Consider the following 15,018-nt stretch of genomic DNA (forward strand, 5'->3'; position numbering starts at 1 on the left):
ACTTCATCGTTATCATTTATTTCTTCATCTTCATATTTATCTTTATTTCAAAGCTTAATTTCAAATGTGTAGTGAAACAACAGGCGAAACATGTCAAATTGAACATGTTGCAGCAACATGTATACACAATTCGAAAATGTTTAAACGACGGTTTTGGCCGTAATTTCCAACCAATTGTGAAACCATAAAAACTCTGCTCATCTACGGAAAAATGCCTTTCCAACGGTGTTCTTGGTTTTGAAATCGGTTCGGTATAATCGCCAAACGAACAGAGACAAAATTCCTGTTAGCGTATTAATATATAGATAGGGGAGTGATCGGATGATAGTTCAGGTAGAGTTTCTGCTGTTATTTTATTTCTGTATATGTTTCTTGTAATTGCGAAATCTATTAGGTCTGGTATCTTCTTTATATCGGTGGGCCAGTTAGTAGGTTTACCAGGAGATGTGACCTCTAGTCTATTGTGGCTGTTTATAATGGTACTGTATAACTGCCGCCCTTTTGGGTTAATAAAGCGTGATCTCCATTACGTATGCTTTGCTATGCTCGGCTCCTGCCAGGAATCTATTACCCAGACTATCAAAGAAATCTTTTCAGAAATTAAAAATCGCGGTGGGCAATAAATAGCCGATAGTTTCAAGTCTCGGCCGCGGTTTCGCAAGCATACGGTAGTTGCTTGCAGACAGGCTGTTGCTTTTGACTCTAGAATATTGTGCTTTAGGCGATTTCTAATCAGCGGGGCAGTGCCTCCTTGAGCTTTACCATCTGGGTGATTTGTGGCATAGAATTTGCATCCAGGTATGGAGGAATTATATTTATTTGTTAAATGTGTCTCGGTCAGTAGCATAACATCTATGTTATATTCAGTGAGAAATTGACTGAGTTCTAATCTACGCTGGTTTACACCGTTCGCATTCCATAAGCAAATTTTCAATTCACTAATTTTTTTTCACTAAAATTTGCAACAATTGGTTTTGAGCCTTTATGAGGTCTTGAATCATATTTTGCATAGTAGACATGAATTGAGTCATACAATGAGTAAGATTCAATATCATTCCTTCTATGCCACAAGTAGGGGGGTTCGGCTTCATTTGCTCAGTATTATGCCTTTGAATATTTGCAAATGTTTCTTGATTGGAGTTTGATTTCGCCGTGCTTGGCTGCGTTTGTAGTTTTAATGCGTCGGCAAAAGAAACGTTGGGAACTCGCTGCGCATTGGCAAAGAAGGCTCCTGGTGTAGAGGTTGATGGCGTGAGGTGTTGGTATGTATAAGAGCTAGTTGGAGTGGTGGAAGAGCGTACGGCTGTGTTGCGCTGGTTCATGCGAGACTTTAAGTCTTTGTATACAGGGCATCCCCTATAATTGGCGGTGTGGTTACCTCCGCAATTAGTGCATTTCTTTACAGCCACATCAACTTTGATAGCCTTGCAAGAAGCGGAAGCGTGAAAGTCGCCACAGGCAACACTCACTGGACGCAAGGTACAGTATGTTCTGGTATGCCCGAATTCTTGACACTTTATGCACTGTACGCGACCGTTTCGCTTGTGCGGCTCCTCCACTGTCATTCTTCGGTAGAAGGTATCGTAGGTTGTAAGCGTAGGTCACACTTGATTCTATACTTTTTATTACTACTTGCAGTCCTTTGCTGCTTTTGAGCTGGTACGTATAGAAGTTTTTCTTATCGTCATTAAGGTATTTGGTCACCCACCGGTAATTTTCTTCAGTTAGAATCTGAAGTTTAGTCTCTTTAATGTTGCCCTTGGTAACTGACGTTAGCTCACTACAGTTTTGCTCTAGTAAAGAAATTGGGGGCGGTTTGGGTTTGGCTTTAGAAACTTCATTCGGCTCTTTGTCACATTCATTGTCCAGAATCGCAAAGTTATTTCCCAGTAGAGGGTTAATGTCAGTGATTTTCGTTTTCTGCAATTTTTGATGGAATTGCAATTTTTTGCTGCTGTGGGCTTAATTTTCGTTTGACTTGTATATACCTATCAATACCCGTTTGAGTCAATGTACGGGTTGTTGGATTAAGTAGGTCAACTTGCGCTGAGCTGCGTTGCTTGGCTTGGGCTGGTGCCGAAATTGCCGTTTGTGCAGATGTGGGTGAACTGCGTTGTGAAACCGCTGTCATTGCTGAAGTCGTGGTTGTAGTCGTTGCTAACCTAGTGCTTTGTTTTTGCGTTAGAACAACTTGGTCTACCAGAGACATTGGCGACTGTGCATGCCAAGATGTAATGCACGAGGTTTGGGGGGAGGGAGAGAACGATTTATCGCGATCAGCATTGTTTGTGGGGGAAACGAACGAAAAGTAAGCATTTCGTCGATTAGCTGAATGCTTTTGGTCAGCTTCTGTTACGGCAAGGTTTATTTCACTGCACTTGGGCTTGTTTCACTATTCGGTGAGCGCGGTGGGGCCGGAGCTGCATTTATTTTATTGTATGTTGGCACATCTATTTGAATTTCTCGCGCAAAGCGAAAATTCAGAAAAAGTAATTTATGATTATAGGCAAATATGCAGAAAGCTTATTTATGCCTAGTATTGTCTTTCGTGTTGGTTCCGTTTTTTTTTCTTTGCTTTACGTGAATTATTAATAATTTTTCTGTAGACCAAATAAATAAATAAACTGAACAAGATTATAAGTGTAAAGATGATCAAATAAAACACCTCTTTGAGGTAAAATTTTCGAGTGACGAAAGCTGAACTAGAAACACAAAATTTATGATATCAATTTCGTGACGAAAATTATACGCATTTTTTAACTGCCTTTTAAACGTAGGGAAAATCATTTTATTCATACGAATCGTTGCAAAAGTGCTGTTTCTTTCAAATTGTGTTTCTAGCAGTAAACGGAAATTCGCAACGTTCCGAATAAATAAAAAAAAGATTTTCCGTACGTTTGAAAGGCAGTTAAAAAATGTGTATAATTTTCGTCACGAAATTGATATCATAAATTTTGTGTTTCTAGTTCAGCTTTCGTCACTCGAAAATTTTACCTCAAAGAGGTGTGTTATTTGATATCAATTATTTTGGGGTAGCAAATTTAAAATCGACGAAAATACAAACAATAAACTAAATGTTTTATTTTTCTCAAATACATTTACATCTATATCTTTCCAACTAGTGGCCGGAACTTAATATGTAAGGTATCGTTTGAAAGGTATTGGCCTATAGATAAACACTAAATATGTTGGATGTATCCACACGCCCCCTTAAACCGGCAAAAGCAAAAAAACGTTTTTTGTTTCGCTACACTTTAGCCTAATTTTTAAGAATCCGGTTAATCGTTTACGAAGCTTGAATATATTTTCTGGAGACACTCTGTAAGACCTTTCCAAGGATATATCAAACATGTCGATTGGACGTCTGGATAAAAACTTCCAAATCTCGCGTATATATAAGCGAGTCATTTCAGCATGCTACTGTTGCTGCTTTCATCACTCGCGCGCACTGCCGTGCGTTGTGATTTGAAAAACGAGAGTTTTACTAAACTTTTGGAAAGAATGAAGATTTTTTTGTTAAGGCTTCCCGTTTGAGGCCCAGTAATTATGGCAGCCCTATACTAGACCCTTGTGCCACACTTTGTTGAAAGCTTGGTCAACATCCAAAAAAAAAAAGGGTGCAGTGCTATATTCCTTTCTTGAATAGGCGATAAGACACCATGTACCTGTTCGATGGTTCCTTATATTTCTCTAACGCTGAATTGATGCTGAAGAAAATCATGATTCTCATTTATGATTGACAAAATTTTCTTTAAAAGCAATGTTTCAAACATTTTTAAAAGTTCTGAGCATAAACCAAGTATGACGGCAATCGTCTGGACGATATCGTGCTGAGATTGTCTTGTTTCATGAAAACCAAAAATTGTTCGATCGTTTGTGCGATATCGTCCACTCAACTCCAGTTTTGCTTCACGTAACAGCAAAAAAATGCATGAATCAGTGTTTGACGAGACCGCTTGGTCAGTATCGTTTGAACGACAATCGTTTCAAAGTTACGTGATTCACGCCCTGGTAATTGGTCTATACGAATTAACTTCGTTCGCATCCTTCCCAAGTTTAGCGATCATTAAGTTTGGAGATAATTTCCATGCTTTGGGATAGTATCCAGAGCTGGGCGATAAGGATTACGATTACTAAATGATTAGAATTGCAGTAATCCTAAAAATCTAAAGAACAAGGTTACAATTAAAGTAATCCTTCATCGAACGAAGTCAGATTACGATTACAGTAATCGTGATTTTTAAAAAGTTAAAATTACGATTACTGTAATCGTAATCCAAGCTCGTTCGATGAATGATTACTTTAATTGTAATCGCGCCTTTTTTGTTATAAGGATTACTGTAATCGTTGCTAAGGATTACTTTTATTAAATATCAATACAAATCACTGCCAGTTACATTATAAAAGGGGTTTTAAAGAGAAAAACCAATTTGCAGCTTGCCGCTGCGGTCTTTATACATACATATGGGCAAATCTAATAAATAGGTACACTCTCCAAAAAAAAGTTTAATATTTAAATTTGTGAGCACACTAGAGTAACCTTTTTGTTGTATGAAAAATTTGAAATGCATGAATCCAAAAGTTTTCGCACAGAATAATGTGAGGTTGGGGATATAAATAAATACGTAATTAGTTTAAAAGCCTTTAGGTGATTCCCAGAGGTTCCGGGTTGAGCTTTTTCGACCAAAAATGTCGAAATCACACCAATTTCTTTTATTTTGCATTTCTTTTTTTAAGTATATATTAGAAAAATTCTACATTATGCTTTATTTAAAATGATATTAAATATTATTATTATTAGACATTAAATGATATATTGATATAAGTGATGATTTCATATTTTTCTCAGCTTTAATATTATCGTGTACCATGGTTTTTCAATCAATGTCAGACTTTTTGAGGACTTTAAAAAGGTAAATGTATTCAGTTTTCAATAAAAAACAGTTCAGGAATAAAAAGTTGGGTTTCGTGGTCGTAAAAGCTGAAAATTTAAAATAATAGTTTCAATTTCAACATATTTCCAATTAAAAAATCAAAATGATCAACCCGGAACCACTCGGAATTTCCGGATCCGGAAAAAACAAATTTCATATTTATTTTCCTTGCCAACCTCATGTTTTTTCGTGCGAAAACTTTCGGTTTTTGAAAATCGACCAAAAAGGCCACTGTAGAGCGTACCTATGTTTTATATATAATTTTATTCGTATTCTCTTAATAAATCGATTAATATAAGTGTAATTAATTTTAATCAAGTGCTTCAAAAGTTAGACGAGGAATAAACATGGAATAGAAAAAAAGAAAAGAATAAGCTGGGTTCAAATTACGTTGTTCAAGTTGTAAATTTTGAGCAAAGATTTTGAAAATGAACTCACTTAATTGGGATTAATTGATTAAATATTAACTATTTTATAACTCTCAGTTCTGAAGTTATTTCACTAAAATTTTGCACATAACGGTTCTTTAATATTACCTTAATTATTCCTTAAAATTATCGAAATGGGTGCACTTTAACGTATAGCTCCAATACAACTGATAACTCAGATATGTGTTTTTCCGTTATAATTCTAACTTTATATCTGAATAATAAATTGTATATTAAAGTGAACCTATACAAAATTTTTACCTGCTTAATTGGAGGAGTTATAACGCAAAACAAAGTCTCTGGACAATCAGTTGTATGGGAGCTAGATTTTAGACTGAACCGATTTCGATGATTTTATGAGATAGTGAAGGAAATATTAAAATACAAGCGTGTGCCAAATTTTAGTAAAATATCTCCAAAACTGGGGGAGTTTTTTTATAAAATAGTTCAAATTGACACAAGGTTTCAAGTACCGCTATCTCCAAAAGTGGAGACAATGGGGCAAAACTGGGGACGCCACTGAATTAAGAAGGCTCCAATTAAGTAAAAGCAACTATCAGAACCTTTGTCGAAAAAAAATTTGATTTGATACCACGCTCGAAATATTCTCACTACAAGAAGGAGTATAATTAAAAGTAATAAATCGGAGTTTTTACACACTTCTAGAGTCGATTTTTTTGAAGCATTTTACAGGTATATGCAACGTTATGAGGACAAGTAGTTATAAAAATATTTAGATCGTTTCGACATATTTTCCAAATATGCCTTAAATTAAGATATTTTTGGAATAAAAATTACGCTCAAGATCGCAGAATATTTTATGTTTAAAAGTTGGTTTATTCTGAAAGCACACCTCTTGCTAAGGTATCAAATTATTCGTAATTGTTTGTAGAATACAATACATACTTAAAAAGTTCTTAAAATTAAATGCTTCAAAAACTATACGCGATAAGCCGGAAATTTTGAAAATTTTGAAATGTGGAGTTACAGACTTTAAGTTACTTGCCATTTCGTTATTTTTTAATGCTCACTTTTCTTACCTACTACATATGAAGTATACACATAAGTGCTAAATGCCAATTAAATTTCAAATCAGAATATAGTGTGCTTAAAGTTATGACATAATTAATTTTGTGCCTCTGAAAAAATTGCATAAAAAATTCACTTGTTTTCATTATTTTTTTTAAATTTAAACACCTGTAATTCAAAATATATGCAGCAAATTGATCCAAATTTTTTTTGATGCTTCAAGTATACGTCAATGAATTATATCCAAAAGCAACCAGCTTCATATCCCACTGGGAAAATAGGTAAGAACCTTACGAGGTAAGCCATGTTTTCTTTCAGTTTTTAGTACCAAAATTGTCATCATGGCCAATGTCATCTATTAGTAAAGCGCAAAATGAACACCTCCGACGACACATAACGTTGTCAGTTGCAAAATAACGCAATGCACGAAATAGTTTTATATAATGTAAATTTTCACCACCGAGATCTGGATTTTTTTGTCCTTGTTCCTTGTGTGAAACTCTGCATTTTGGTAATATTGAAGTTTTCTTATTTTTTTAATAGTTCGATTCATATGGGCAAATCTAAAAACCAGGTAACCTTGGTGTTATTTAGCTTTATTTTCACTGTTGTAAACTATCCCACTGGGAAAATAGGAAAGCACCTTACGATGTAAGCCATGTTTTCTTTCAATTTTTAGTACCACAATTGTCATCATGGCCAATGCCATCTTCTAGTAAACCGCAAAATGAACACCTCCGACGACACATTACGTTGTCAGTTGCAAAATAACGTGCAGCCGAAGTTATTTCCAAGCACCGAACTACTCCGAGCGACTGCTCTGCATTACACGTAACTTACTTTGTAAAGCGGATCAGAAGTATGTCTGATACCAAATGTACATTCTAAATTCGTAATTACATAAGGCGGCCACGTCTTTATTAAAGTAAGGGACATTGGCCATGATGACAATTTTGGTACTAAAAACTGAAAGAAAACATGGCTTACCTCGAAAGGTGCTTTCCTATTTTCCCAGTGGGATAGTTTACAACAGTGAAAATAAAGCTAAATAACACCAAGGTTACCTGTTTTTTAGATTTGCCCATATGAATCGAACTGTTAAAAAATAAGAAAACTTCAATATTACCAAAATACAGAGTTTCACACAAGGAACAAGGACAAAAAAATCCAGATCTCGGTGGTGAAAATTTACATTATATAAAAATATTTCGTGGATTGCGATGTTCTCGGTAGAGATGGGCACGGGTCGGGATTTTGGCAGGGGCCCGCCGGGCCGGGCTTGAAAATTTAGGCCCGTGCCCATCTCTAGTTCTCGGTATCGGAATTGAATCCGGCATCTTTTTTCGCCAGGTGTCGCGCAATCCAGTGCCAGCGACAGCGTTAAATACATAGGCCGTTTTACGTCAAATGTCCCACAAACGCTCTGTGGTGCTAAACAGACAACTTTTCGACTAGTTGAGAACCAGACAGAAACTGGGGGAAAAACTTGGGAACTTAATTTTCTATAGATTTTTGTATGGACTATCCGGTAGTGCTATACGTTATCCAAAATTATCTCACATTGAAAATTCAAAACAAAAATTTATTTGTTATTTTTCACAGTTATGGCCATTTTGCGACTTACGGAAGGTTTCAAGACCTCGACCGAACTCCTGTAAGAACAACCATGGCAACTTAGTGACCGATGTCCAGAACGTACTTAAATTATGGAGGAGTGGAGAAGACGCACCAGAGACCCCAGTCGATGATGTGTAAAATGACGTTGAGCAACACAAACAGCTCCGTCAGAATTGGGAAGGACCCCGCGAGCCATTTGATACCAAACGAGGTTTCAGACTCCCGCGGAGTCATGGCCAATGAAAACATCTGATGAAAAGACTCTTGGAGTTTTCGAGAGAAAGATTCTGCGCAAGCTTTACGGGTCTTTGCGTGTTGGTGTTGGCGAATACCGCAGGCGATATAAATATAGTGCAACGAATTAAAATTCAGCAGTTCATGTCGGTCTAGCTCTGAAAGTTTTCAACGCGGGACACGATATTGGTAGCAGAGGAAGAGGAAAGCTTCCCATTTCATTTCTAATTGTAGTCAGTTGGGAAGACAGATTGATAGGAGAGAAATGACTGGCGTGCTCCTTTGGACTCGGCCAAAATCGCTTAGGTGGTTACTGCGCCAATAAAGTTTTTAATAAAGAAAAAAAAATAATAAAATAAAAAATAAAACTGGCCGTAAAAGGCGGCCGCTGTAGTCGATAGTGGATAGTGGTGCGCATTATGATTCGGTAGAACCCAGATTTGACTCTCTATGTACAGTCTTCCTAATTTTAATACATATCAAAAAATCGTTTTACTTACGTTATTCAAGCGCAACGTTGGTGTTTTCGTAGTCATTTGTGCATTAATAACATTGCGGCCGTGTGCGACAGTATTTCTCCGTTCAAGCGATGTCTCCTGGTTGCGACCGCTCGTTTTATCTCTACTTTGATCACGTGATTTCTTTGAGAAGAACTTAAACGGACTTCTACCGCGTTTTTTCTTATCGTCGACTAACTCGTCAGTTCCATTTATTCCATTGAGGCCGTTTGCCATATCTGTTGATCCTCTCATATCATTCGAGTAGTCTGACTCGAATGTAATATTGCGCGTCAAGGAGTTTTTACGAGGAGGTCTTGCGGGACTCCGTGCCAGATGTTCATCCGCTTCTGCTGTGTCTTCAAAATTTTGATTAAGATTTTTTATATCGCTCATAGTAAAACCACCCTTAAGCATATGATCCACATTTGCAGCTGTTTGCTGTTGGTTAGCTAAATCTTGAGCTTCGCGTTGTAACCGGTACTGCCGTATTTTAATTTCTTCCCATCTTCGAGCCTTTTCATTTTCACTCACGAACTCGCTCATACAAGTGACAGGGAGAGATAGACGCAAAAATTCCCAATTAGCCTTCTCCATGGTTTCAAAAGTATTATGAGAAATTTTTAAATGGGGTGGTGTGTCCGCACCTCCTGGTATACGTGTAACATCTATTCTACAATCTGGCATCTCCTCAGTGTTTTCAAAGACGGGTTGATCTTTTGTATACCAATGAGTAACCGGGCGACGCATATTTCTAGGTTAAATTTAATAAAATTACTTAGTTAATATCCAAGCCAACTTGAAACATAAAATTATTGAAACTTACACACAAAATGGTTCATAGCCCTCTTGAAGACCACAGGTAGTAAAAAACTTTAGGGAATCTACGTCCTGCCCGTATATTAATCGTGCTTTCTGCCCTACGCCCAAAGTACAGGCAGGTACAAATCCTACTCCTTCAGCAGTCACATCTGCAAAGGTTGTTTCGCCACCTAGGGCGTCCATAAGAAGCTCGCCGTTAAGGGAAAAACCTGTTTGAATGTATATTCATCATAGAATAAATATTATATAAATTCATATATCAATCTCTAAAAAGACTTTCAGGCATTCAAAATCTGCTGCACAAATTCTAGCATGTTATGTTTACCTTGTCAACAGAATTGCAATGCACGGCACTAATCGTAAGTCAAATAATAATAATACTGTGTTTAAATATTTAATTATTAATGCGAAAGGTTAAGACGTCCCGCAACTTAAAAATAACTTGGTAAACAACAAATTGCTATCTCAGTTCAGTGATGATAAATGAATTTTTCGAAATCGTACCAAACGTCAGAAAAAAATTACCAAATCAAACAAAAATGTACCAATAAAAAATTTCAAACGCTTTCACAAAAACAACGAAAGTTTAAAACAAATACATATATACTTATTCAACGCCTTTTAAACAAACATCTTGTAAAAATACACATATATGTATTGAAAATAGGATAACAATTAATTAGGCATTTCACTTTCTGTGAGATCGTAAGTCACATTTTTGTTTAAAGACTATGTACATATGTATTTTTGTATAAGGACAAAAACTTCGAGAAGATTTGATATAATCTTTTGCTTTTATTAAAGAGCCGAGGGCTTTTACTTGTAATCTATTTCTATGTTTAGTTTTTATCAGATTCGGAATTGCAAATCTTGTAATGTAAAACAAATTTAGTCGAAGTTTGTATGAAACAGAGAAGGAAATTAGTATTTAGAATATTTTAACCAACGTTAATATAAAACCAATCGAAATATACACAGCGCTGCAATTCCAAATTATGCCAAAAGGGTTTATGTGGTGCCAATGTACTTTCTGGTTTCAAATTGTACCAAAAAAGAACAATTGTGGCAGCTTTATTATCACTGTCTCAGTTACATAAATTGAGAACAACGACAGCATCATGAAATAACCATTGATACTTTATACGAAAATACGTGAAAGTATCGGGATTCTTTGAATCTGCTTCAAATAATGGTAAAGAATGTAAGAATGGCGCAGAGTTTTGGTAATAAAATCGGTTTTTAAGTAGGAAACATTCACAAAGCCGTTCAAAATTTGGCAGCCTCAAGAAAGTTTCAAAAATACGAAAATATTTACGGAATACTGAGTTTGTTTTAGGAAAATAAGAACATCTGAGTAATATTGAGCTTGAGAGTAATATATGGTAATAGAGTATAAGAACAGGAAGTAATGCCAACCAACAGCTCGCCGCGGTTGTAGAGGCTACGGAACTTTACATTGAAGCCTATTTAATGTACTGCATGCNCTGAGTAATATTGAGCTTGAGAGTAATATATGGTAATAGAGTATAAGAACTGAGGACTTTCTGATGACAACATTGAGGGGAAAGTACTCAACTTTTACCCATGGCCTGAACGAAAATGAGGACTTTGATAAGTACTTTTGTGATTAGGGATAATGATAATATGAGTACTCATATGATACTCAGCTGTCTTGTAGGGGTGTTACTGAATACGACGGGGCTCCACTTTCCTTGAGCAAATGCATACAGGGGTTTCAATTTTATTGGAAAGTTTAGGTGCATTCTATTGGTCTAAAAGGGCACGGTATTTTAAAGGATAAAAGCATTTTGAGAACAGCTACATATGTAGTCGTTTTAATTAGAGGGAAATATGCTAAAATAAGCTGTTGTCTCAGTTCAGTTTGCTTCGTATTTCATGCTGATACGCAATTCTTAACAAAATAAGCAACGTATCAAAAAAGTCGCACCATTAGTAAACAATTTCACAGTGTAACAAAATTGTACGTGTTTGATGAAACCAAAGGATAATAAAAGTTTACAACTCCCATAAAAAATCCCAAAAAAATTTTTGTCTATAGCTATAGATTTTTATACGTATTTAAAGTTGGAGATTTATATATGAAAATATAGCATTATTGTAGAGAAAAGTATATTTTTAATAAGAATGTAAAAAGAGTGCCGTCTTCATATTTTTTGTGAACATCAGAAACTTTTATTTCAACCGATTATTATAATTTTAAGCAGGTCTTTGGGAGCTATACATTATACTAAATTTATGTACTTTTTAAGTTTTAATTTATGTCGAGTAAATAGGGGAAACAATTTGTTGGCCTTCAATAAATACATTGATGGAGGCGTTACATAGCAAAAAGTTATATGTGAACAATAAAATATTCTTCAGCCGGGACACACACATGGACAGACAGACAGACAGGTATAAATCGGCTCAGGTCGACGTTCTGATAAAGTCATAATACAATTTCAAATTCCGGAAATACATTTATAAAATAAAAAATATAAAAGGCATATATGTACACATACGTACATATCTAAAGACAACATTTACCATACAAAACATTTAACATAAACATGTCTCTTGACAATGCTATTTTTGTTATTACAATTACAACGCTTTTATCAACTTGCAATGTTATGTGTCCAGACACCATTTCTAGCTAAGTCTAGACATCAACCTCGACGGTACGCCTTGCCGGAAGTAGTTAAATATTGCGCCTAAAAGTATGCACTACATACGCTACAGCGGAAATGGACGACAAGCCATTTCTCTAAATGAAATTAATAGGTGCACAAATAGCACAAAATATTTTGCTTGCATATGCACAAAGTAAACCACACAAATATTTGCGCAAATACCAACTTTTACAAATAGGAATCAGAGTCTGAAATCAATCAACATAAAAAAGGCATAGTGAAAAAATTATGCTATAGCTTTTTTAAAGGTACCATTAGACTCATCTCACATTGTAGATTGTGACCACGACTTACAAAAATCTGTCTTTTATCATTTTGAGCAAATAATACGGATTATGTCTGCTTTTTATTTTTTTAAGACAAAAATAAAAGTTAAAATTTACCTTTTATTTTTTTGAGCAGAAAGTAATTGGTAATTGTTCCCTTTTAATTTTTAAGGCAAAAATAAAATTTCAAAGTTACAAATAAAGTATTCCAGTGTTGTGTATACTCGAATTTAATAGTTTTAAAGCTCCTATCTGGATTCTAATAACTCCCTAATACACAAATACCAGGGTTAGATCAAATCTAACTATGTATGTACTATGTATAAATGCAATACATGAAGACATCTTTTCTTAACGGCAACAGATCTGCGCAGATCATTAGATTTTCAAAACTGAGGTTCCAACTTAAAGGGCTTGGCCTCTAATGTACAGAATGACTTTTTTGGAAAGGGTTGCAGTAGTATAAATATAGCTAGCAGCGCTGCTGCTCCGGGTCCAGAACCGCTATATGGTTTGCTGTTGCTCCGGTTCCAGAACCGCTATAAGGTTTGCTGCTGCTCCGCCGCAAGCTTTGCTGCTCCGCCAAAAGATGTCGCCGATCGTAATCCAAGTTCAGAACCCAGATAAGATCCGCAAGATGTCGCTGGTGACAAATCCGAGTCCAGAATCGGAACCGATCATNTTTTTTAAGACAAAAATAAAAGTTAAAATTTACCTTTTATTTTTTTGAGCAGAAAGTAATCGGTAATTGTTCCCTTTTAATTTTTAAGGCAAAAATAAAATAAAAAAAGTTACAAATAAAGTATTCCAGTGTTGTGTATACTCGAATTTAATAGTTTTAAAGCTCCTATCTGGATTCTAATAACTCCCTAATACACAAATACCAGGGTTAGATCAAATCTAACTATGTATGTACTATGTATAAATGCAATACATGAAGACATCTTTTCTTAACGGCAACAGATCTGCGCAGATCATTAGATTTTCAAAACTGAGGTTCCAACTTAAAGGGCTTGGCCTCTAAATGTACAGCATGACTTTTTTGGAAAGGGTTGCAGTAGTATAAATATAGCTAGCAGCGCTGCTGCTCCGGGTCCAGAACCGCTATATGGTTTGCTGTTGCTCCGGTTCCAGAACCGCTATAAGATTTGCTGCTGCTCCGCCGCAAGCTTTGCTGCTCCGCCAAAAGATGTCGCCGATCGTAATCCAAGTTCAGAACCCAGATAAGATCCGCAAGATGTCGCTGGTGACAAATCCGAGTCCAGAATCGGAACCGATCATAGGGTGTACCGCTGATGGAAATCCAAGAAATCCGATACAAGGTGGTTTATATGTCGAAAATTGGTAAAGTGTATTGGTATACATATATACATACGTATTCTCATACATACATCTATATGCAAACATACATACATACATATGTATATACATATATAGATGCCCCACCCATAGAAAAGTGTGTTAATAATGTTCACATAGTTAATTGCTAAGTATTTAATATGTATGTGTATATATACATATGAATGGAATGGCCTGTTTTTTTTTATGATGAGAACAAATAAAATTTAATTTGAAGTAAAAGAAAGATTTATAATTACTTATTTATTTTGATAATAAGAAACATAAATGTCCGCAATTATATGAATTATAGCTTTGCTGTTTATTATAGTTATATTTAATGTTTTTTCCTAAATACTTTATTATTTGCTTAGGAGGCTGTAAGTTTCCAAAGCTATCGAAGTAATCAATCTCATTATCGTTTTTCCAGTAAGCTACCCAATGCGTTCCCGCACCCTTTGAACTATCCAAATTTATTATTCCACATTCTCTCTTAAATGGTTTACGGGGTAAAGTGTCACACATGAATACCCCTCTAAAATTTGGAATAAATTTTGAATACTTCTTTAAGTCTACATCTTCTGGGTAGCTTCATGAAGAGTTTTTTAAGAGTTTTTTTGGTATGGTTTTAAATATAATCCGAATCCCTTTTTATAAGGCTTTAAAAACATTCCTTTTCCCATTGAAATAGCTTCCATTGTATTATTATGACGTTTCGCCTCCAATAACTGCTCCTTTCCAGTTTTTATAGCATTGATTGTTTTAATAATTCCTGCTGTACCGCCAGATAGACTTCCAAGTGCTCCTAATGCTACGAATAAAGGCGCTAATGGGAGAAATCCTCCAGATTTAGGTAATGGTATTACACGTGGTGCTTTTATTATAGATTTTTTTCCTCTAAAAATATTATTTACAACCTTTCGTGAAATTTTTATTGCATCTTTTAAGTTATCACTTTTCTTTAAATTTTGTTTAGCACTTTTTAAAGCATGTTTGAAGAGATGATAACCAGTTTTTCCTCCCACTTTTTTAGTTTTACTATAAATGTTCCCCATACGGAATTTCGTTTTTGTCTTCATTATATTTGTAACTAACCAAGCATTTGTTTTCTCATTAAGATTGATATTTTTCGGTTTAACTCTTTCCCAAGCCTTCTGAAT

At 35.4% G+C, this 15,018-nt stretch overlaps 1 protein-coding gene across 1 annotated transcript in view; it reads right to left on the reverse strand.

Annotated features, from left to right (window-relative positions):
- The window catches only part of RyR (Ryanodine receptor), a 407,955-nt gene that overhangs the window by 250,183 nt on the left and 142,754 nt on the right, over window positions 1-15,018 (reverse strand). Inside the window, exons 9-10 of the mRNA XM_017608916.1 lie at window positions 9,566-9,770; window positions 8,743-9,493 (exon numbers count right to left, since the gene is read on the reverse strand). Of these exons, the coding sequence (XP_017464405.1) occupies window positions 8,743-9,493; window positions 9,566-9,770 (956 nt within the window). The remainder of the gene's footprint in view (window positions 1-8,742; window positions 9,494-9,565; window positions 9,771-15,018) is intronic.

This window comes from Rhagoletis zephyria, unplaced genomic scaffold (genome assembly GCF_001687245.7).
Source record: "Rhagoletis zephyria isolate East Lansing unplaced genomic scaffold, Rhagoletis_zephyria_1.1 Rzeph_scaffold_00179, whole genome shotgun sequence".
Classification (NCBI taxonomy): domain Eukaryota; kingdom Metazoa; phylum Arthropoda; class Insecta; order Diptera; family Tephritidae; genus Rhagoletis; species Rhagoletis zephyria.